The sequence below is a fragment of the Danio rerio genome, chromosome 13, assembly GCF_052040795.2.
Source record: "Danio rerio strain M-AB ecotype USA chromosome 13, GRCz13ab, whole genome shotgun sequence".
In the NCBI taxonomy this organism is placed as follows: domain Eukaryota; kingdom Metazoa; phylum Chordata; class Actinopteri; order Cypriniformes; family Danionidae; genus Danio; species Danio rerio.
In genome coordinates, this window is record NC_141033.1 from 28,139,008 (window position 1) to 28,165,102 (window position 26,095).

Sequence of the window (26,095 nt, forward strand, 5' to 3'; positions counted from 1 at the left end):
AAAAAATTATGAGGAAATTTTTATTTTTTTTTTTGTATATGAATTAATTAAAGTGTCTCTCGAATATTGTCAAGGATTCAGGTTTGGATGAGGGTTACAAAGATCATTTCACCAGCCAGGAACAGTTAAGGACAAGACTCTTGAAAGTGATTTTGTGCTTCTCTGTGATGAAGAAATAAGATTTGTCAAACTAATTCACAATAAAATAAACAGAAGAAGTAAATGAACTCTCCTTGCATGAACGTTCTATTTGTTCCCCAAAAACAGTTTAATATGAATCAGGTGCACAAGCACAATGCTCAACAAACACAGCCACATGGCATTCTAAGTACAAACCACATCAAAGTCTATTGTTCCTTTCATATTAAGAAATGATCAGAACAGCAGTATTGCAGGGTTGCTGTGAGCTGAAGACAGTGTGAGGCCGGTTGTCTGTTTATGGCTGCTCTTGGACGCCTCAGCACTCTGTGAGGAGGGGTAAGCATGATGCATTACTCTGCCTTTAGGGCAACCCAGCAGTGCATCACAGGGCAATCACTCCAATCAACGTCTGCCCTGATGGATGCCAAATGAAACTATAGTGGAGGCATACATAAGAGAAACAGGGCACCCAATAACAAAATAACTTTTTAATTATTATAATTGATTTTACATTCATAAAAAATATGGGATATAACAGAAATAAACTATTAAATTATAAAAATGTTAAAAGAAAAAAAAGGTGAGGCATTGGCAATCACACAGCCAGTCTTAATATATTTTTTGCTGTCAGGTTTGCTGTCTTTCTTGGACTTTAAGTTTGTAGCACCAGTTTTGTATTCTATTCCTGATGACTTTATTCAATCAAATTTAGTCTATAGTTAATTGATTTAATCAGTTTTAGTGTGTGTGCACCTTGTTTTGCTTACTTGTTGGGATGTCCCCACAAGTATAGATATATCAGTACTTTTTTGTTCTTGCTTCCCCATGAGGAAAAATTACTCCTAAATCAGACAGAATGAAATATTTGGTGGAGATGCTCCGATCAGGATTTTTGCAGCCGATACAGAGTACCAATTCTTTGTCATGGTGATCGGCCAAAACAGAGTACCAATTTTGATGTTTTAAACTTTATAATACTTTTAAGAGTTCACACTTAGCTGATGATTGGTAATAACCCTTGTTTGGCCTGCTTTCCCAGGAGAGAGCCCTGAGCTCAAAGGATCATTGAGGCTGGGGCTCCCTCTCATTTGCAGGGCGAGATGGGAGTTTGAGCTCAGGTAAATCTTAAGTACCTTGAATCGTGAATCATACGTTAGCTGATACGGGAGCAGTCGTGACAATCATTAACACATGATCCTCTCGAAATTAGTTTATAAATAAACTTCACTAAGCAGAGATCTCTCCTTACCAAAAAGAATAAATTAAGGATTCTTAAACACATCTCTTATAACCATTTAGGTGTGAAAATGTTAAAAAACAAACAATAAGAAAAATGACTAACAATGCAACTTGGAAACAACATGTCTCAATTAAAAAAAAAAAAAGTTTGGAGCGCATATTTATTGAATAAGAAGTTAAAATGCAAACTTATGAATCCATGACATCTTTACTAAAAGGAAATAAGTCTATAAATTACTGTTTATTAAAATAAGTCAATTACAAAAAGTTATACTATAAAATATTCATCTTAATTTTTTTTTTAACTGTATCTAATATTTTAAGCCAGGTTTTAATAAACTTGCAATATTATCAAAAACATAGAACTTTAAATTATAAAAAGGCTTAAATACATGCAAGATCAATCAAATAGTTTGTGCATCTCCAACAAACACAAACACTTGCAATCGTTTCATTAATGTGATTATCGACCGATACTGATCTCCGACCGATCAATCGAAGCATCCTTAATATTTAGAAAAGGTAAAAAAAAGGCAGATTGCTTCCTCTGAGGGTATGGGATTTAGGGGTAGGATTTATGCCGATAGTAGCTGTCTCATTTTAGAGACGAGTCCTTCGAAGTCCACACAGGCTGAACCGAGCGTTTTGAAATGAGACGATTTAGCATACAGAGGACAGATTCATCACCTAGCAACCGTAACAGCTGCTGTTAATAAGCGGTAATAAAATTTGTAATGACTTTTTTTTTCAAAGTGATTTTAAAACTTATTTTAAGGGATCTGAAGGCAAAACAAGGTTTACAGAAGCTGAAAATATATTTCTTTTGATCCATACATGTACACACAAACATGTAAACTGTCTATAAAATCACTCTTTCGTAAGACATGTCATAGTCTTTTTGTTTTTTAACATGTGTTTACATATCTATTTAAATTAAAACCTAATCCATGCATTTAAACTGGAGTTTTCTTTTAAAAACGTCCTGCCGTTATCAGTACGCAATAAATCTTGGGACGTTTGAGGCCGTGAAGTATCCACCGGCTGTCCTTCATTAACTGGGAAACAAAGGATGCATTTGGAGGATGCGTTTGAAGGAGCCTTCAGATTTTTTTAAAAATGAGACAGCCTTTGTCGCACCTCGATTACGCAGCACACTTCAAATGCATGCTTCAGAGGATGCAGCCTCTGAAATGAGACACAGCTATTGTGTGATTTAGACGTTTAGAAATGAATCTAAAGAGACAGTTGTTGTTTAATTTCAATTGGGGAGTAGTTTAGGAGAAATTAATGTTTCCTCATTCAAACAGAAATCAAACACAAAAACGTTTTAAAGATGGCCGCCTGGAGAAATGATTTGCGTTAAAAGGGATTTTGACTCAAACTGTTTAGAATTTTAAATACAAACAATTATGGGTTAACCTAATTGAAATATACAACACTTACCATCCTGCAGGCACACAACGTCATAAGACGTTAATATCAGGTTAGATTTAGGTTGAGACATCAGGTGACCAAAAATAAATATCTAGCCAGCGTCTAAGGTCAGCGTTTTTTTGGCATCCAATAACGACATCAAATCACTTTGATATTTGCTTAATTTTAGGTTCTGGTCGAAAGTGACCAAAATCCAACGTCAATTCAACATATTAATCCAACGTCATATTGACGTCAAATACTGACATTTATTAGTCAGGTATGGCTACCAAAATCCAACATCTGATAGACGTCATGGTGGTAATGTCCACAAAACATCAAGCTGTAACATTATTAGACTTTGACATTTGATTGATTTTAGATTGGACAATGGACATTGACGTCAACCCAATTTTCATTTCCAAACAACATACAACATCCCCATGACAATGGGGTACAATGTCAATCTGACATCATGTTGACGTCCTGTGCCTACTGGGCATAGTAAAGTATGCACAATTAATTAATTTTTAAAAACTCTTTCATTGAGTTTTGTCATCTGAATGAAGACATTTTGTCAGCCTAACAATCGCTACGTTGATAAACTATTGTCTACTGAACATTGTACTTCTCTTCCTCAAAGCCGTTTTCATTTCCTGTCCAAAATTAAATATGCCTTATATGACCGAGGGCCATAAAATACAAAGATGGCTCCACCTTTGTAGTTGATCGTGAGCTGCTTGTTATGCCGTATAAACATTTCACTTACTCTGCATATTAACCACAGGATGGTTTTGTTTCATAGCAGTTCATGTAGGCTCATAACCATATACACGATGCAGATTAACACAAGCTCGGGTTACTCCAAACCAGACACACAGTGGTATTTTCAGGCATACGGTCAATGTGAATCAATATAGATAAAGAAATGCATAGGCAGATTCATGACATACACCACCGCATGAGTTCCTTTTTAATGCGGTTGCTTGACAAGATCATTTTCAGATGAAAGCTTGTTGTTTAGTAGACAAGATCACCATTTTTTAACATCAGATTCTGCTCAAAAGATTCTAATAGGTAAACAACAGGAAAGCATTGTTTACATCAAAGCTGCTCTCTGCGGTATAACATTGCATCTATAGGGCTTGCATTAAATAATAATGATGATAAGCACATGATTAATAAAATATTGATTCAAAAAGTGCTTACTGCAGTGGATAAAGCTTCAGCTCTTAACTGAAGTCCATATATTCCCACAGGGACCTGGAGTATAGAGCAACGCTAGTCATTAGTCCATTCCAAAAATCAGTTGACCAGTTTGCTTCACTCATAGGCTCTACTTAGTTCAAATGGGTAACACGATCCTCCAAATGAAAAGCTTTCTCATTAACTAACAGAGAGAAAGGGTTCAATTGAATTCCATGCAGAGTGAACAGGTTCGCATGCTTCAGAAGATCAGAAATGTGCTGCAAATACACAGCTCTGAAGATACAAAAAACTTTTAAACTGTGCATTGTTTTCAACGAATAGAGGATAAACACATCTGCTATGTTGACAATACACTTAAGCCTGTTTGTTCACACTGTTTGAGATCAGCAAAAAGCCCTTTCTGAGAAACCGCTGAGATTAAATCTTCACATCATGATAGATTCCCATCTTCTGAGCACTTACAGACAGATTTGCTGATGCTTTTAGACACTTCTAACCTCTGCTGTGGAAGTACTAAAGTCAGGCGATGGCTAATTTCTGACTGAATTTATTGGTAGGTCTAAAAATAATATCAACACATAATATTAATATCATACTCTGAAATGTTGGCATTGAAAATGAGAGCTGTTTGTCTAATTAAACTATATTTTGCCGCAAATATTGAGTGATTTGAATTTAAAAAGAAAACATGATTACCCTGATCATGACTGCACTTACAGTACTTCTTAAGTGTGTTTTCCTTCAGCTTAGTTCCTGATTTACCACAGCAGAATGAACCGCCAACTATTCCAGCATATGTTTCATGCAGTGATTGTCTATCCTGTTGCAACCCAGTATTGGGGAACACCCATACACTCTCACATTCACACACCCATACACTACAGCCAATTTTGTTTACCCAATTCACCTATAGTGCATATCTTTTGACTGTTGGGGAAACCAGACCACCTGGAGGAAACCCACGTGAACTCCACACAGAAATGCCAACTGGCCCAGTTTACTGTTGATTTGAATTGAACTTAAATTGGCTTAATATAGTAAATAATAAAGTATTCTAATAAAAGATCATAGTGCAAAAATGTGTACATCCTTAAGAATATGTTAGAATAGAATAAAATACAATACAGTACAATTAAATTAAACAAATAAAAATAAAATTAAATAGAATAAAATCCAATGGAATAGCAAATAAAATATAATCAAATAATATAGAATGGAATCAAATAGATGCGAATAAAATAAAATAAAACAGGACAAATCAAGTAGAGGCCTTATAAAATATTAGATTTAGCTTAATTTGTTGTAGGTTGTAGTTATTTTGCAACAACTAATTTGAATTTAAATGAATAACTTTTCATATCCAAAGACATAAGGTAATTAGACTTTTATGTTAACAATTTAATAAATCTATTTTGTAATATTTCAGCAATATATATTGTCCATGATTATGCAAAAACTAGAGGAAACGTTCACTCTGTAATAAATATCATTTTCTCCTTATTCACTTTTGTAATTCACAGTTTTGTCAATCCATTCACAAGGTCAGGTGTAATAAAAATCTAAAAAGATCTAAAATATTTTGAGTTTGTCCAGGAGCAGAAAATGCTTTTGGTCACAGCGACAAAAGGCCAGCTATTGTCCACCTGTTTACCGAAAACAGTCACAGACTAAAAAAAAAACAGACTAAAACTCATTTAGTCGTTCTAAAACCCTTTAGCCAAAGTCTGTCATCAAAGTGGTTCGGCATTATTATCTCCCAGGACTCTTGCACCCTGTGATCTTGCCCCCACAAAAGCCAGCGCATGTTCATTGCAATTTGTCTTCATCTTCTGAGATGCAAATAGCACTCTTCTTATTATATAAGAAAAAAGTCCTATCGCAGTAAATTCTTCTTTGATATTTGACGCCAGTTTATCAGGAAGTGACTATTACGTTTTCTATGACTCATTGGAAACACGCGATTCGTGAACTGAAAAGGTGAAAAAGTACACATTCGCAAAAGGTTTTATGCGATATTTAAGTTTTGCGCAAAAATCTAAATCGTGTCTTTGGATGTAAACATAGCTAATGCTGTTTTCTTCCAGCATTCTTCAATATATCCTCCTTTGTGTTCAACAGAAGGAGATTTTTTGGAGGATTAGTAAATGATGACGGAATTTTCATTTTTTGGGGTGAACTATACATTTAAACTCAAGGTGTAAATCGCTTGTCTTCTTTAATTTTTTTGTAAAAATGACCATTGGATCTTATAAAAAAAAATCGCAGTGACTTATTTGACCTCATGAACATGACTCAACAGGAAAAAACGTGTTTTTCTTTTGGGCAGTTTCCGTATGTGCATAAGATCCTCTGGTGTAATTTTCCTGATTTCGCATTAGTGTGAGCATGAAAAGTGCTGGCTCCAGAAACGCTCCTCATGAGCCGTCCAGCTTGACCCCTATTAAAGGGCTGTCAGTTGAAGAGCAGATGGTACCCACTCTCTCTGTCTCAAAGCGCTGAGGGGGGGTTTGACCATAGCAACCCATATATAACGACTACCCCTCGACTGGTAGCATCGCTTGTTCTAATTTGTTAAGTACCACTTCAGCGAATTTGATTTAATCACTACGTTCAAGTCTTAACACAACTGACATCAAATAAAACACTGCAGGTGTCCACAGAAGACAGTAAATCTCATCCCTTCTCATGTCTATTAACTAATTGAACACAGGATTACACCAAACTCAGGTTTACAAACAGGAAGAGACTGATGAGTTCAAAAAATAAATGTAACCTTGGAACCAATTCTTTTTAAATATGCATATAGTCTATAGGGTGTTTTTTGGAATATCTTAAACTGAACAGCTACAATGTTTTTTTCTTTCTCTTATTTATTACTTTTTTGGCGTCTGTACTCAGGCTGCTAGCCCAGAGAAAACCCTGTTTTGGTCTGTTTAGGCCCCGGAAGTGACTGTGGAAACACTCACTTTAGGTGCGACAGTGGAAACACGACTAATGGCATCACTGCAAAATCAGTTTTAGAACTTTTATTTTATAGAGTGTTTTATAAATAATTTAAATGAATAACTATCACTTAACGTAATCAAATGCTTTCACGAGACAAAACTTGCAGCATCAGATTTTGAGGAAGAATTTTTTGCGGTAGAGTAGATACGAGATGAAGACCCAAAGTCCAGTTGCCCACAGGTTCTGGAAAAGCGGCTCCCAGTGACTGTCCTGAAAACGCATCTCCCAACTGAAGGGGAAGTACGAGCCCAGCAGAGAGTGACCAACATACACAAATATAGAGTTCATTCCTGTAAACGAACACAGGCACTGTAAAAATCTATCGCAATTTTAACAATAAAAAACTGTACAATTCAGTTAATTGGTTAATGGTAGTTCCCTGTTTTTTTTACTCCCCCTTTTTTTTTAAGGAATAATAATATGCCTAGGCTACTATAATAAAGAAAATCCCCTTTAAATGTAAAACTAATTAATTGCTAAATACTCTAGACACATGAAAGTGTAAAGCCTGCAGCCCACAACAAAGGTGGAAAGTTAATGCGTGTCATATTCAACAAACCGTTTACTACAAATTGTATATAATTTTGCTTACATGAATATTTGAATATTAATCAGATGATGTCTTTATGCTAATGTGTCGTCAGCCAATCGTTACATAGCTGATCATGATTTAGAGGACAATAGATCTGTCCTTCACAACACACAAAGCGATCGCAGATCAGTTTACCCAGACATTTTAATCTGATTAACAAACTTGATGGAAGAACCAAATTAGCCAGAGATCAGTTATAAAGATTGAAAGATTAAGTAACTGTTAAATCATCTTAGATAATTTAAGCGAGGTACGAGGAACGGACCCCAGCTCCAAATATATATATTTAAGTTCACTCACTTTCTCTCTTCAAAATATTGCTTGAATTGTTAAAAAGATTATATTATTGCCCAGAAATGTTTTATTAGTCCAGTCAACTTTAGCCATTCTGACTATTCACTGGATTAAAAAAAGTATATTGTTGCAGTCTTCATTTAATACATCATCTTAAAGGTATAGTTCACCCCAAAATGATTGTTCTGTCATCATTTACTCATCGTCCATGATTTTCATTCTTCTGTTGAACACAAAAGTAGATATATTAAGGAATATTGGAAAAAACAGTTATTGGTCTCCATAGTACTTTGTTGTTTCTACTATGAATGCAAATGGATGCTTTTCCCACAACATTCTTCAGATTTTCTTGTTTTGTGTTCAACTGAAGAAAAAAAATCATAAAAGATTAGAACCACTTGAGTATGAGTAAATGGTGAGGAGATTTTTTTTTTACAGTGTGTAAACTATCCCTTTATTTATTTTTTAGCCCCAACCAAGAATCTTACTTTAACTTGCATATTTTTGCTTGTTTAGCATTTTATTAAAAGTAATTTTTTAAAGATATAATTACTACTTGTTAACTTGTAGCAGCAAAGTAAGTCCATAGAATGACTAAAAGGGACCATCAGGGTGTCCGCGGGGTCTTAAATTTCAAAAACTAAAATTTAGGCCTTAAAGAGTCTTAAACCCTCTGAAATATGGTGTTGTATGACTTAAATACTTTTGAACAGGTCTTAATTTTCCTTTGTCCATATAAAGTTACCCAATCGCTACAACCGACAATAAAAAAAGTTTAATGAAAGTAAAATTAATTAACTCTATTTACCAATATGGTTTAATTATCTTCCTTACACCCGAACAATAACATTTTTTTAAAGGTTCTCCCTGTATTTTAACACATTATTTAAAATATGTGGCTAAGATATAACTAAAAAAATAAATTTTCCACTGGCCACTACAAAAAATCTTTCGGTTTGCCCTGTACAAGTCAATGAAATAAATTTCATTTATAATGGTCTTAAAAAGGTCTTAAAATGTCTGAAATTTAACTTAGAGAACCTGCAAAAATCTTGAAAATTAAGTGTATTCACTTTCAGTCCAAAGAAAAGTTGGTCACACTTTACAATAAGGTTCATTAGTTAATGTTAATTATTGCATTTACTAACATGAACAAACAATGAATAATACATTTAGTACTGTATTCGTTCATGTTAGTTAATGTTAGTTAATGAAAATACAGTAGTTCATTGTTAGTTCATTTTAACTCATGGTGCATTAACAAATGGTAACAAGCATGGACTTGGATGTTAATAATACATTAGTAAATGTTTAATTATGATTAATAAATGCTGTACATGTGTTGTTCATGATTAGTTCATGTTAGTAAATGCATTAACTAATGAAAGTTATTGTAAAGTGTTATCGAAAAGTTAACATTATATAATGTTTTTTACTAGAAATTTACATCTCAAATCAGTCTCAAACTACAGTAAGCTTTTCTGTATCTGATTGACTAAGAAAATAGTGCTGTAAACCAAGTGACTTCTCATACCAGGAAAAATGAAAGGTTGTCCGCCCCACCATTTCTTAACATCTATGATGAAATACATCACAGCAAGCAGCAAAAACGACATGCAGGCCATGCAAGTCACAAACGACAGAGACCTAAAAACAGATAGAAAAACTGTGTTATATCAATACCAATTCATAAATTAAAAGAAACACTTTCAGATCTTGTGTGTGTACTGCTACGTCAAGCTGCAATGTGCTATTGAAGAACTTTGGCAAACATTTCTTGTAACAGTAAGAACAACACAGTGCAGAACCAGGGACTAAATAATGGATGGACGCATAGTAGTTTCTGTGCTTCAAGTAAGCCAATAAAAAACAGAAGCATCCAAAGTGAAGCCTTGGCACCTGCTCAGTACAACCATGTCAATAAGTCATGTGGCTCTGCGTTTCTAAGTGCCAGGACGGATTTTTATCTAATGCAAAATGGCTGCATCCCAGAGCATCGTTTATGTCAGCTGAAGTCGAGCCAAAAAAGACTCTTGGCTGGGAGTTAATTACTTTTGGGGATGAAGACGGACATACCCGGGGGCTCAATAAGCTGGCATGATGAACTGGCCATTAAAAGTGGAGCATGTGTATGACTGTACTTGAACAGCCTGCAGAGTGGGGTCACAGAGCACATACTTCAGCAAAGACGAGGCAAGGTCAAATTTAATAGAGAAAACATTAGGGATGCAAAGAATCTGTGTTTATATCTTCCTTATATCTAGTTTAAGCTTTTAACTGGCATCATAATCGTCTGGTTGACCTTTTGTCAATGGGTTATCATTAAAACTAAAAACAAAATTTGCTTGTCAGATCAGAAATTGGTGGAAAAGTTAAAGGGTTAATTAACCATAATACAGTGTTACTGGTGTTGTTAACTAAAACCAAAGATTTCCAAATGAACTTACTTTAATGGACCTATTTCACAAGACATTTAATGGTCATCATAATCTTAAATGAAAAGTTTTTAATATTTTGATAAAAAAATGTATGTACATGTGTAATAACATATGTATTATATTATCTTTGCATCAAATTACAAAAAGTGAATTACTGCTTGTGCGAGGTGTTTTAAATGCAGCATTTATAGGGAAGGACAGTAAATTTGACGTTGTTCTCCCTTTATTCTGTTGTTATCAGGCTCACACAATTTTTTTCCTTTCTCTGAAGGTCTCGATAACACCATCGTGGAGTTTTTCTTTCTTTATTTAAGCAAATAGAATTGTAAAAAAAGTTTTGTTGCACTCTCCCATTTACTGCACTCTAAGTTTACCCAACTATGATGACTTCCGATACAGAGAAACCCAGAAATATGAAAAGCCCATTAAAATAAATTTAACTAGAAAATAAATATTACATGAAATACTTTAAACACTTTCTGAAATAAAATAAGATTGAGGTGAATTACTAAAATTACTAGAACTAAACTGAAATTATGACTTAATTACACATATACTGTAACAAACAACAGTTCTTTAAACTAAAACAGAAACTAAACAGTGTTGGGGAAAGTTACTTTTGAAAGTAATGCATTACAATATTGAGTTACACCACAACAAAGCAACTAGTTGTTTTATGGTAAGTAATGCATTATGTTGCTTTTGAGTTACTTTTGCATTACTTTTTCTGACCAGGCTAAGGTTTGACCTCTTGACTTGAAACTTGAAGGGTTTTTTTTCTTCTTTTTTTGTATGAATAGAAGAGCTCTGAAATTAACAACGTACTGCATAACCTTCATTAACCTTTAAAAAAGAAAAGTAGTATAACGTTATCTTAGGAAAATTTCCTGACCCCAGAGCTATAGACCATTTTGAGGGATGTAAACAAAAACAATAGTCTCAACGTATTTCCTGTTTTACATTTTTAATTTCTATAGCTTAAGAGAATCCAAAAAGAGCCACATATTGATAATGATAAATAATGTTATGAAAGCCGTTTTAACATTAAGTTATGATTGAATTGCCTCTTGTTAGTTATGAAATAGTTTGATAACAAGCAGGAAATGTTCATGGGCCAATGACATGACCACATTGAAATGGTCTTTACATGCCATATATACAGATGAATGAAGGATTAAAGCAATGCGTTTGCTACTTTTGTACTTTTTGTATTATTAACAAGTAAAATCACTGTCATATAATAATAAAAATATAAATGTAACAAAACAAATGAACTACAACTGATGAAAACAACAAAACTTAAAACAATTACTAAAACTTCAACTAAAATGAAGATGAAATTAAAAGTATAATAATGTAATGTAAAACAAAAATGTATTTAACATTTTTAGTATCTAGGTTTTGTTGATAACTGTTTCTCACCTTACTAGCAAGCAAACAAACTAATTTTCTTTTTACATGTATTCAAATTTACTAGCAAATTCATTCATTCATTCATTCATTCATTCATTCATTCATTCATTCAAATTTCTTACTCCATTGAATGAATAAATAAATAAAATAAATATTTATAAATTTGCAATTTCTTTTTCTTAGCCCATTAGCAAACTATTTAAAAAATGTAAATAGCTTTAAGCAAAACATTTGTTTGCACTAAAAGACATCCAGCATGACTGAGCGGGTGTGTGTTGAACATTTCTGTTACATGCCATTATTTATTAGGTGTTAGATGACAAATAATTTAATGTGCAGCGGCCTGAAGATGTAGGGCTGACCTCATCCTGCTCGATTTCACAACAGGCGGATGAGATAAGCCAGCGCGGTTGGCAAGATATATACGGTTGGCCAAATAAAAACGGCTCACTCCATCTTGGCTGTAAAGAAGAGTGATCTGGTTGGACAGTGGATGCATCACCCGCCGCGTCTCACTCCTGTGCCAGTGGGGCCGATTATTTACAGGACGGCCTGTCGTTAGAGGTACCTAAACGCGTGTTTTAGCAGCCTCTGATTTGTGTCTCCTGGAGGCTCATCTCTTCTTTTGGTGGAAGGCGAAAACAGTGGCTGGATTTAGAGGGTCAGGAAGCACTTACCAAAGGTTTTTATTGACAGGTATAAATCCTTCGTCTCTTGTGCACTTAGAAAGGATGGCTGCGGAGATTCCCTGAGGGTCAGAATAAAACAGATTTCAAATCAATGCAGACCTGTAAAGCAAGCATTATCAGCCAAGCCAAATGCAGCACCGCCATAAAGAATCAAGATTAGCTGATGCTCCCCGGAGGTGAAGACCCTCAAACTAACACATGCAACACAGATCCATCTCCTCATCCAAAAATCTCTCAGCCTACATGAGTTTAACATTGGGAATTTGGTGAAATTATTTAATTAAAATTCAGAAATTGTCACATTTTCAACGAAACCATAAATTACATGAAATTTTGAAGTATTAATTTTATTCGAAAATCATTTTGTATCGCTACACTTATTGTTCCATCGACTTCCGAAATGCCACAACAGCCTTACAAAACTGAAATTAAAATGAAAACTCTAATTCTAACTCAATATACAAAACTAAAACTATATTTCAAATGTTAAATCTAAGAAAGAACTATGATATAAAGACATTCAGTAAAATATTTAATTTAACCAAAAAGAATGAAAATGACAAAAGCACAACGACCTTAATACAATCAAAATGTTGGGGATCAGAAATATTGCGCTGTTCCAAAAGTTCAAGCCTGGTGAATTCTGACTTGACAATTCATGAACACAAGTAAACCCTTTTTTTAATGCTGAAAATAGGGATGCAACGATTATAGATTGTGGTTGTACGATTATAGTCTGATGAATAATCACGGTTTCGCAGTTATCACGATGATTATGCATTCATTAATGTCAAAACACTAATAGTTTAGAAAATCACAAGAAAACTCTTTATATTTTAAAATATTTTTATTGCTGCTCACTTACTAATTAATACTACACAAAACATAAATAAAAAAAACCCAAACAATAGAAATTTCTCTTTGGACTTAAAAATAAGTAAAAAAAAGTTTTTGGCAAGTAAACATAATTTATAATTTTACACTAAAAGTAAATGACAGGTCAGCGCCAGGGGTGTAGTGGTTAGTGCGATTGATTAGTCCTATGCTGATCCTTCCCCTCTCTCTCTGCTCCCCATGCTTTCCTGTCTATTCTGTCTCCTTCCTATCTAATAAAGGTAGAATCCCCCCAAAAAATGACAGAACAATGAATAAATAAATAAATAAACAAATAAATAAAAATTGTATTTGTCTAGCATATTAGTATTTCCCTTTTAAAGAAATGTAGTCAAAAGGCTGCTGAACCTCTGTCTGAAAGGCACTTTTGATCAACTATATTACTAAAAGTTGTTTGTTATTTTTAATTTTGTATTTTTTTTCTCTTTGAAGTAAAAATGTGTATATTCTATGCAAAGTATAAAGCTGATCGATCCAGTTCTTGTCACGTGACTCGCAGCATTTTTTCAACTAGATCAGTCTGGAAAGCTTGAGAGCGTGCAGGTCTCTCTCAATATGCGTGCGCAAGCAGCGTGCCTCCATTGGAAATAACAAACTTGGTCATGCAAAAAAATGCGATAAGTAAGCAGCATTTAGTTAATAGCCTCAGCCATAGTTGATCCAGTATTAGCCTCGGTATACAAGCTTGGAACTTTTAATTAGCGCACAGTTGGCATAACTTTATTGAGTTGCAGAAGTTTTGTTCTGTGCAGAAACGCAGTGTTCAGAAGCCTATTTATTAACCATGACAAATTAAACCGCTGTTAATAGTGAAATCTGTTAATTGTTGCATCCCTATAGCTGCAAAGTTTAACACTACAACCTTCTAAAGCTTCCAAAATGTGTGACCGTTACTTAATATCTTAAAAGGCATTGAATAATAAAAGCAACAAATAAAATATTTAAAAAAGTTTCCTTCCAAAGTAGCAATATTCAAAAAGAACGAAACTGTCACCTCATAGCAAACAGGAGCAAATCAGTTAAAATGGAAAATGGAAGCTGAGAGGTCAATAAAGGGACTAAGGCATAAAGAAAATGAATGAATGAATGAACGAAAGCACAAAAACCTTAATGAAATCAAAATGTGGAAGATCAGAAAAATTGCGTTGCAAAAGTTTAGAATCATGGAAGCTAAAAAGTAAAACATGTAACAAGAGAAACTATTGCAACTCTTTTTTTTTCAATATAATGACAACAACTTTAATATATGATAACAAAAACTTTCCTACATATTAACAGAGACGACACACAATGACAAAAGTTTTGTGCAAGACAATTATGTGAGAATCATTTGAAGATAGAGAAACAAATAAATTATGTTTAATACAAACACTAATTAGACTGCATGTTGGTCCAAATCCAACATAAATCAAACGTGTTTAAGACAAATAACTGCTTTTAAACAGGTTTCCCAAACAATACATCTTAGGTGCTAATGTATGCTTAGTACTATTGACCTGCACAACAACAACAACAACAACAACAACAACAACAACAACAACAACAACGTCATCCAATGGCATGAAGTTGGGTCTGAGCTCTCTGTTTATCTGATCAATGAGTGTCAGGTGCATGTGGCACACTAGCGTTTTTGTTTTAAAATGACATTTTAGAAAAACAAAACAAAAACAAAAACAAAAAAAAAAACGCCCCCCCTTTAAACTGGTATTTTTATTGCGTTTCAGAAAATGATCTACATCCACACTGTAAAGCTAAATGGATAATATGTGACATTTTATATGAGAAAGATTGAAGAATCAGAGAGGGATATACAATTGTCCTAAAGACCAATCAGAGAGCAAATGTGGAAAGCCGTGCCTCTGTTATCAAATGTTTTTGCATTTTAAAACTAAAACACACTAGTGTGTCACACCTGACTCGTATTGGACAGATAAACAGAGTGCGCCGCACCAAATTCACACAATTGCATGGCTGCATCCGAATAGCATTCTTCCATACTATATAGCAAGCTAACCGATATTCAAGCCGAGTGGTATGTCTGGATTCATAGAATTCAAAAAACAATATGCATAAAGTACCCAGACGACCTCAACACAATTTATTTACTTATTTTTGCTTAATATTTGCAGCCTAGGGCTATGCTTCTTAATGTGTATTGTAGACATCTTTTCTAAAACATACAGTATATCGTAAAAGCACGTTCATTACTAAGGAAACCAAAACAACCAAAGAAAAATTATATTTAATTGAACACATCACATACAGAACCTTTGCATACAATACACATACATCACCGTGTTGATGTTTTAGTCCATGGTTACAGCGCCACCCAGCGGTCAAAAGCTGCAGGCACATTTACTACCGTAGCGGCGTCGGCAAGCATGGTGGCAGAGGGAACGTATTAAAGTGTTACCATCTGTACTACTTCCGGCCAGATTGCCACGATGCACCACGAGAGAATTCATGAATGGGAATAAATCAACGCAACTGGCACAGGTAGGTCACGTGAACATAACAAAATAGTAGATGTAGTACGTTAGAGTTCCATTCATACAGCTCACATGCATACACTTTAGAACATACAGTCAAGAAGTAAATTCAAATATAAATGTAGTAGTAGGCGAGTTTCGTATGCAACCAATGTGGCTTGGTGTTTTTGGGCAGGATAAATGTACCAACCATACATTTCTTAAATGTGCAAATGTTTCGCTTTTCAAAAAAAAGGAACACAACTTCATAACTTTCTTAAAAAATGACAGCAAATTACCAAAAATAAATGAGCTAGTAAAGCCTTTACAGCTATATTTACACATAATTAATTGTTTGCACTTGCAGACAACACAAGCAATACAGAATTAGCCTACATCTTATTTAAATTTTAAATGTCAATTAATGCGTTTTGTTGACAGATTTTGCCTACGCAACTAAGAACAAACAAAAACAACACCTGTGATGATGCGCTTTGCTTCACTAGTCAGTTAGTCACCCAATCATATCCCATAACAAATCATCAATTGCTTTTAAAACCACTTTGTACCATATTATACGGCACTTCCAACATTTTATTTATTCAATATCCCAAATTGTGCATTAAAATATGTTATCTACAGGCTCATTTTAAAGGGATATTGTTCTTTTTGTGAGGATGGACAGTTCAGCATCCAAACCTGCTTGTTAGGAGGATATCCATCATTTGTATAGATGACAGAATCAATGGTGTGGAAATAGCCTGGCTGGCTCTAGATTGAGTCTCCAGGCTATGCAGGCAGGATGTGGGACAATCATTGCTATGTGGGGCAATCGCTCAATTTCAATCTCAAACTGCCGAGTGATCGTTGAACTTTAATTAACTCCGGGTCCTTGTTTATCGGGACGCCGACGCACAAACAGCTTCAAATCATCCCCCCAATCTGACAAAGAATTTATGCCAAGGATAACACCAATGCTCTCCGGTTAGACACATAGAGTTTTATGACAGTCGGTAGTTTTTGTTTAAACAGTAAAGCGTGTTTGAAGAGCGCATTACGAGCACCAGAGGCTGTTGGAGATGTGCTGCTTAAAACATCCTCAGAGCTCTCCAGAGATGTCAATGATAATTGATTGTTTGCTTGTGCTTGGAGATGCACAGTGTTTATTGTGAAGCACAAAGCCTGTAATGGTGTCGTTGGTCACCTTAATCCTTAGTTTTATGCTCTATAATTTATATATTTCACTGATGATGTCAAAATAAGGGGTGAAGAACAAAGAAAGAAAAATAAGACAACATTTAGATACTTTAGGCAAATATAAAAATAAGGAATCTCTCCCAACAGCTGTTTGCTTTTTTATACAGCTTCCAAAACATTATCACAAAGTAGAGATACAGATTTAAATATCATACATGTAGCATATTTTACACAAATCATCTTTAGAGGCTGGGCGTGAACAGCGGTGGCGTAATTTCATTTATTTATTTATGCTGTTGGCTAGTTTATTTTATCATGCTGTGCCTCTAGGTAAAGTGAAATAGATCTCTGTTCATTTATTTCAGCACCTCGAGCGGTGTGGACCCATAATGCTGGCCTTTATGATTCAACATACAGAGATAATGGGCCAATTTGTCATAGGGCTTGGGAATAATGAAATTTAAAATACTGGGGATAAGGCATCTGCGTATTGTGGGTCTGGGTTCACAAAAAGCACAATCTTGCAATATACTTCACTGGGAGAAGAAGGTGAGGAGATTTGTGATTTGGCTGCAAACCTAACAAGAATATCTTTTAAATATGTTTAACTAAAGAAAAAAGTAAATATCAATGCAGTCACGTTTATTTTGTTTTTAATTTTCATATTCAACAAAAATAGTTATAGATTTTAAGTTTTGGTGGCACTTTAGTTAAAATAAAAATTCTCACTATGAACTAGTGGTTTTATTATTAAGCTATTATATATATATATATACATCTCTCTTTTAAATTCATATTTTTATTAGGAAGCTATGGAATATTATATTTGTGCATATACATTACATTAGTCAGCACTGCAGTCAAATCTGGAGCTTATCTAACAAAATAAATTATGATAACGTTCCAAAAACTACAACAACGAGATTTACAGTTTATAGAAAAATATTAAATACAAATTTTAAAAAAAAAGGGAAAAATCAAAAGAAGTAAAAAAATTGAAAACATTTGGTTGAAAGGTTTTTTGTAAGTTGTAATTTTTTGTTGCAATAATTTGCTTAAATTAATTGTATTATCTTTCAATTTCTAAATGTTTGGTGACTACAATATTATTTTAATAAATATATCTGATTAATAAATATCTTTTGTTTAAATGCACCAAAATACATTGCCTATATTCACGGAGAAATTAATAAAAATATTAATTTTTAAAATGGGGTGTATACACTTATGCTAAGCACCATATATATTATTAAGACGATCTTATTCTACCTCCCTAATGCTATTAACCACCTAAACCTAACTACTACCTTAACAACTATCAATAAGCAGCAAATTAAGACTTTTTCAAGGCACAAAAGTCATAGTTTATGGTTCAAAAGTGAGAATTGTAGCTTAAAATGAAGTGTAACCTAAATTTTTAATGCATACTTTGATATTCATGTGCTTTGATGCAACTTTTTTTTATACTATATCCCAAAATGACATTATTGAGAGTTCAGAAACCAAAAACAGAACTGATTTTTAAAAATTAAATAGATTTTATACTTAAATGTATTTACTAAATGTTGTCTGTTTTATATTCAAATATAACTGATTTGTTGCTTTGTTAAACTACTCATTTAAGTGTGATACACAAAGTATATTAGCCTACATACTATATAAATATATCTTTAAAACTGTTTTAAGCAAATGTTTCTAATTAAAACAGGCTCTCAATCTGATAGTATTAGGTTGGACAAAAAGGCCCCGCCCCAAATTCACACTATTGGATGAGTCAGTGTTGCTGTTGTTGAGCATGTCAACCTAGCTGAGCAATGCTTAAAAGTAAAACACTCTTAAATGTAATGGTTCTTTATGAGGATTGATGGTTATATGAAAGAACAAACTTTTATTACAGGTTATTTAAATGTAAATGTAAAAAAAACTAAGAAAAAAACGGTTCTTTAAAGTATTTTTGAAGGGTTTTTTGAGGTGCAAGAACAGAAATAGTAAGATTGTTCTTTTCTATAAAGCAAACCACAGATGGCTTACTTATAGTTGCCTCTGTACAAAGTAGATTTTTTTAAACAGAAAAAGCAAATGTCCTTTGAAAAAAGCTCCCTAGAAAGCAATAAAACAGTGCAAGGAGTTATATATCTTGGCACAAGAGCAGAATCCTCAGAGTAAGAAAATGTACAGCACATTGTGTCAGCTTTCTGGAGGTGCAGGGAGAAACGTTTGTCTGCCATAATTGAATGAATTGGATTCACAAATCAAATGTTGAACGATAGGGATATTCATAGATCTTCATATTTCTACTAAGAAAATATGAATGAGCTGAAAGTTTTAAGCTGCAACATTCCGTCTCACATTATTAACCAACCCAACAGCTATGACCACAAGCAAGCAAGGCCATTGCTGAGAAATGCAGGTCATTTCCCCCCGTCATCCGCAGCTTTATGTCCAGACAAAACCCCTCCATCAGCACCTGTTGTCTCCAGAGAGTCCATTCCAGCAGCTCTGCCTCCACAAGTCCCAAACAAAACACAGCAGCAGCAAGGTCTTTCATGCAAAACAATCCTGCAAACTCCCTTTCTGTGTAGATCCTCTGATCAACATATGCAGAAACATGATTCTGCCTTAATAACCTTGAATAAATGGCTATGCTGTTCACTTTAGATTAAACACACCATATAACTTGAGCTTGCCTTAGTTGTCACGCTTATTAAACTGGGCAGAGAGGGTAAATTCACCCCACATGGTGCAATCACAATCCTTTTTTCTGCTACAGAAGGACATCAGTAAGTGAATTGGGCTGCTTTCTTTGCCCCCTAAAAAACATTTCTAGTAGCACATGGCCATTTCCCCTGAGACAGGGGTTTAGACATCCTCATGCACTTCCCACCCAGCCCAGCTTCTGCTCCCTTTGTTTGCGGGACCACCCAAATGGAGCACTTAACCCGCAAATCTGCCAGCCTTCCACTATCTTCATCTCAATCGAAGATTTAATCACTCTTTTGTTTCACGGGCGCAAATCTCAGCACCCGAGTTGATTTAATTATTTAGTTCTGCTGAGATTGATTTGACATGTTCACGATCCTAGAGAACTCAATTAAGTGTGTGTAAAATACACTTTCAAAATTTGCCTATGACATCACAGATACACACATATTACGTCCCTTACCGTTCTCCGTACAATATGAGTATAATTTCACCAGAAGATTTAAAGAGATCTATTAGGAAAGATTTTATTCATTTAGGTCGACTGAGATCAAGTATCTTGCTATATGAAGTGCATAAAATAAAATAGGTTACAAGTATATATAAATACGACATAAAAAAAAAAACGAAATTGAACAATCAAATATAAAATAACATGGTCCTCACTGTATAAATAATTAAAAAAATTTATGTTAATAATGTTTATCTTTTAACCTTATACCTGATAAATAATCTAATCCTGCAATGTAACCACTGCAGTTACATGATGCTCAAACAACATGTTGTTGTTATTTATATATATATATATATATATATATATATATATATATATATATATATATATATATATATATATATATATATATATATATATATATATATATATATATAACAACAACATTATTGTTGTACTGTATGTATATATAATGTACTGTATGTGTGATGTGTGTGTAACCTTAAGGTCAGTAATAATCTTCTTTATAATAATAATAATAATAATAATAATAATAATAATAATAATAATAATAATAATAAATACTTTTTTAAAAATTATTTATGATTAAATAAAAAAAATGTTTATAGGGAATTTATTAAATTGCTCAAAAATGTACTTTTGACTTTTACAATATAAGAAGAAGAAATATTTCTTGGGCACCAAAAGAGCATATAAGAATGATATGAAGGGTTATAAGAAAATGCAGATTTGTCATCATCAGAATACGTAAAATTGACAAATAAATTCGAACATAAAACATTCACTGGGTATTGTATCACTAAAGATATTTAGTCAGGTTGAGCACAAGTTATTCTTTCAAATCTTTCAACCCTCTTTTTCCTGCTGGAGATGTGTATATATACAATTTCTCATAAGTTCCAGAGTTAAACTCAAAACTACTCTTAAAAAATAAAGATTCCAAAATAGGGTTTCAGGTAAGCCTACTGTGTATGTTTTTGTTGTATGGTGTTTCATATATTTGTTTATGAAATAATAAAATGTTTAGTGCGGTGCAATTTTTTTTACATCACTTAAGCATCTATAACTTTTTTCAATTTGAGCATTATAAACTCTAGATGATGGATAATAAAGTCCAAAGTGTCTTCTTTCCAAAGTTACATGAACTGTAAATCTAGACCAAAATTCTTTCAGCAACTGTTACTCTTTTAGTTTGGAAAGGTCATTTTTGAGAAAGTGCCTCTGGCGATGAGAGAGAGAAGGACACCGATATAGCCTCGGAAAACTTTTTGAAATCTCATTTTGCAATCAGGAATCTTATCTTGCATACTATATTCATCAAATTTGAAATATAAACTCATGAGACACTTGGCTTTCAAGGCATAATTTTCTAGGTTATTACATTAATGTTTTCCTGTATTTGCATTAGGGATGCACAATAACCGATAAATCTTTACATTTGAAGGCCGAAATAAATATTTTAAAATGTGATGTTTTTGATCAGTGAACAACTGATTTTATTTGAAAAACTTCATAAAAGTTTAAACTGATTTTAGAATAGCCTACTCAAAACAAAAAAGCAAGCATTTTAAAATTGCAAGGTGATTATACAGACCTATATTCACAATTTCACATAAATCATGCCAAGAATAAATTACTTTCTTTTTTGCATATGCAACTTGACTCTTGTATAAAAATAATAGGTTAAATGACAAAACTGGATTTAATTAACAAACAAGTTAAATAAATATTTATTTAAATAAAATGAAAATGAAAAAACTAAGAACTGAAACCAGTTTAAATGTTTTCGGATAAAAAGTGTTACAGTAATGTACAATTGTTAGTCATTTGACACTTTTTACTGCACTCCCGCAAGATTCTCTCATGCTTACAAGGCAGGCAGTTCTGTACAATTATATAATTTATCAGTTTAAACATATGGCCTAATTTTGATATCAGACAGATAACATTAAAATAGCTTTTTTTTTTTTTGCCTAATATTGATATGTGATATGTTGTCCATCTCTAGTTTGTATATAGAAAAACAAATATTTAACACAATACAATGTTTTTTTTTATTACTTTATAATGTATAACCTTTTATATTTTTGATTATGAAACTTCCCAGATGTACCACAGTAAAGCTCAAAGTGTCTATTTTCTAATTTTACCTAATTAATGTTTATAGCTCACTGGGGTTAAGAACTGTTACTATTTAAATTAGGTACGTGTACACTCTCAGAATCAAAGGTACGCGAACTGTCACTGGGGTGGTATCTTTTCAATAGTTACACATTTGTATCTTAAAGGTCCATATTAATACCTCACGGGTACATATTAGTACCTAAAAAGTACAAAAGTTTTCCTCCTAAATTTTTTAGATACTAATATATACTTTTGAGGTTCCAATATGGACCTTTTAAGTACAAATGTGTAACTTTTGAAAAGGTACCACCCCAGTGACAGCTCGCGTACCTTTATTTCTGAGAGTGTAGGTGTAAATCTACAAAAGTGCGTGCTGGCTAACATGTTAAAACATCCTATTAAACACTTCAAGTTTATTAGCTTACCTCATTTCTATGCTGCATATTAAACTAAAGAACCAGTGGAAATGAATATGCAACAACAGCGGCAAAAGTCCAAACTCAAAAACCACCAGACATCCGTGAGCCGAACAGGCCATCCGGTTCAGTCCCGAGAGGCGTGTTGATAGCAATCTCTGCCTTGGAATTCATTGACCACATATACATACACATATCACATGACGTCTACCTATTTCATAAACTGTCTGCAACTACAAGCAATTTAACACTTGTACATACAGAGCCATGCTGTTTGCCATAGTTAACACACTTAAAATGAACTTTAACTGAGTGTGTGTGTGTGTGTGTGTGTGTGTTTGAGTGAACATACCAGGATTAAAGCCCAAACCAGGAAACGCGCCAGGATACCTTTATTCATCTGACGAAAAAACAGAAGAATCTTTCCAGCCTGCGGACACAAAAGATTACATCTTAAATACTTTTCCTATTCAGAAAGCAACATTATGTAGACCAGGCTTTCACTTTTGGCCAAATGGATCACAATCCTCTAAGAAAACGTAATTAATTAAAAGCTAATAGACAGTAATGCTAATGATACGTCATGCTTATATCATGTTTGGCCCAGAGAAAGAGAGACACAGAGAGGATGTGAGCGCTGGTTGTGGCCCTGAAACAGAGCTCATGTTTCTCGCACGGCTGTGAAGTTGGCGGTGCTCACTGATTAATTCGGTGATGACGAATGAGCCTCAGCCGAGGACGCTGGAGTGAACGGACACCTGCCGTCTTCCCAAACACATGCTGATTGACGGACTTGCTGCTAACTGTTTTTTGCCTCCGCCTACAGGGATTTGAGCAATGCGACTGGGTTTGCACGGCTAGTTCTCAGCGTTCACCGGGCCGCTGTCAGCATCAAAAGGGCGAGAGACTTTGCTGACCTTTGGCGGAGACGAACACACATCTGTCCACAGCAGCAAAGAGCAGTGAGACACAACAGCTGCTGCTTCTGGAGGAGCTGCCAGCTAAAGTAGCTCAATATTATAGATTTGTCATTGTTAGCCGAACTGAAAGTGAAATGAATCAATGAGTCGGGATGAGAACATGGTGAAAAGCCGATGATTTTTTTGTGTGAGAAAAATACGGGTGAGTTTATGTGTCAGGTTTTGGATGAGTTGAGCATATTTTATTATTTGTCAAGTCAATTACAATCACTTACACAAAGTTGTTTTTGGTGCCTTTATTTTCTTTTTTTTTATCTTTCTTTACTTTACAATATGGATTCATTAGTTAATGACTATTAGTGTCGTCAAAAGATTAATCACGATTAATCGTATCTTAAATAAAAGCTTGTATTAACATAATATATACACTACCGGTCAAAAGTTTGGGGTCAGTAGGATTTTTTAAATGCTTGAAAAAAAGCTTATCCTGCTCACCAAATCTGGATTTTTTTTCATCAAAAATACAGTAGAAATGGTAAAATTGTGAAATATTATTGCATAATAAAATAATTGTTCAAAAGTTGTTGATCATTTTATTTAATACTTTATTCCAGTGATTTTGAAGATGAATTTTTTAGCTTCATTATTCCACTCTTCAGAGTCACATGATTCTTCAGAAATCACTCTAATATTAATTATTATTATTAATGGTAATAGTAATAAAAGCAATAATGACTAGACTAATAGTTTCCTTTGAAACTACACACTATAAGTAATAAATAAATATTTAGTAAACAAGTATTTAACAATTTAACCATTTTTTTACTTTTAAAAAATGAACAGAATAATAAAAAAAATAAATAAATAAAATAAAAAATAAAATGACCACAAACTTTTGCCGGGTAGTGTATGTGTACTCTGTATATTTATTTTCTGTATATATGTATTTTGTAAATTATAAATCCATAGGGCATACATATATTTGAGAAAATGTTTATATATATTTATTAAACATTAAATACATTAAATATTTATATTTTACTCACATTATATATATATATATATATATATATATATATATATATATATATATATATATATATATATAGAGAGAGAGAGAGAGAGAGAGAGAGAGAGAGAGAGAGTCAGAATTATTTGCCCCCCTGAAATATTAGCCCCCCTAGTTTGTTTTTTTCCCCAATTTCGGTTTAATGGAGAGAAGATTTTTTTCCAACACATTTCTAAACATAGTAGTTTTAATAACTAATTTTTAATAACTGATTTATTTTATCTTTGCCATGATGACAGTAAATAATATTTTACTAGATAATTTTCAAGACACTTCTATACAGCTTAACATGACATTTAAAGGCTTAACTAGATTAATTAGGTTAACTAGGCAGGTTAGGGTAATAAGGCAAGTTATTGTATAACGATGGTTTGTTCTGTAGACCAGTGGTCTCTCCCCCCCCCCTGTCTTAGCCTTCAATAAAACCAAAATTTAGGTAGTCTTTGTCATACTGTCTAATCTTTTTCTTCGCCTCTGAAGAATCACTGCATTTATGTTTCTCTGCCTTTTTTGTTTTGATTTTGCCTTTATGACATGTTGACAAGCACATTGCGCGAGTGAGCAAAAAATAAATAATTATTTAAAGTTATTTATTTTAATTATTTTTACTATTATGTTGGAATTTTAAGCATGTTTTTTTTTGGTACTTAAAAATACATATATAATAGTAGGGCTGCTGGATTTTGGGAAAAATCATAATCCCAATTATTTTGGTCATAATTATAATCATGATTATTCAAAACAATTTTCAGTTGAAGTCAAAATTATTAGCTCTCCTGAGAATTTTTTTTTATAAATATTTCCCAAATTATGTTTAACAGAACAAGGAATTTTAACAGTATTTCCTATAATATTTTTCTTCTAGGCTTATTTGTTTTATTTTAGCTAGAATAAAAGCAGGTTTAAATATTTTGTAACCAATTTAAGGTCAATATTATTAGCCCCCTTAAGCATTATATATTTTTGATTGTCTGCAGAAGAAACTACTGTTACACAATGACTTGCCTATTTACTCTAACTAAGCCTTTGAACTGCACTTTAATCTGAATGCTTGTATTCTGAAAAGTATCTAGTAAAATAAGTGTATACATAGTTATTTTCCACCCTGCAAAGGAAAGAGAAATAAATACAATAGAATAAAAATATGAAACAAACTGCTTTAAGCATCTTCACTGTAAGAAAAACACTTTAGCTACAAAAATCCTTCAGTCAAGAGCAGAGAGGGATTTTCTCGTTATGTTTGATTAATAATAATAAAAACAGGCGGCAGCAGGAATATTTCTTGCCGTCTCTTTAATGGTTTCTCTTTCACGTCTTTGATCCTTAACTCATTTGTTTCTTACACAAATGTGGGTTAAAATGAATAATCACTAAACACCGCGTTTTGACACCTATTTG

General features: G+C 33.4%; 1 protein-coding gene across 21 annotated transcripts in view; it reads right to left on the bottom strand.

Moving 5' to 3' along the window:
- The window catches only part of si:dkey-192p21.6, a 78,379-nt gene continuing 52,284 nt past the window's right edge, over positions 1–26,095 (bottom strand). For 17 of the 21 annotated variants that reach the window (XM_087278255.1, XM_087278249.1, XM_087278248.1 and 14 more), the window contains 4 exons: positions 23,061–23,138; positions 12,423–12,493; positions 9,429–9,541; positions 7,014–7,298 (listed from right to left, as the gene is read on the bottom strand). In XM_087278255.1, coding sequence (XP_087134381.1) covers positions 7,117–7,298; positions 9,429–9,541; positions 12,423–12,493; positions 23,061–23,138 — 444 coding nt within the window. In that variant the 3' untranslated portion in view covers positions 7,014–7,116. 21 annotated transcript variants of the gene reach the window in all.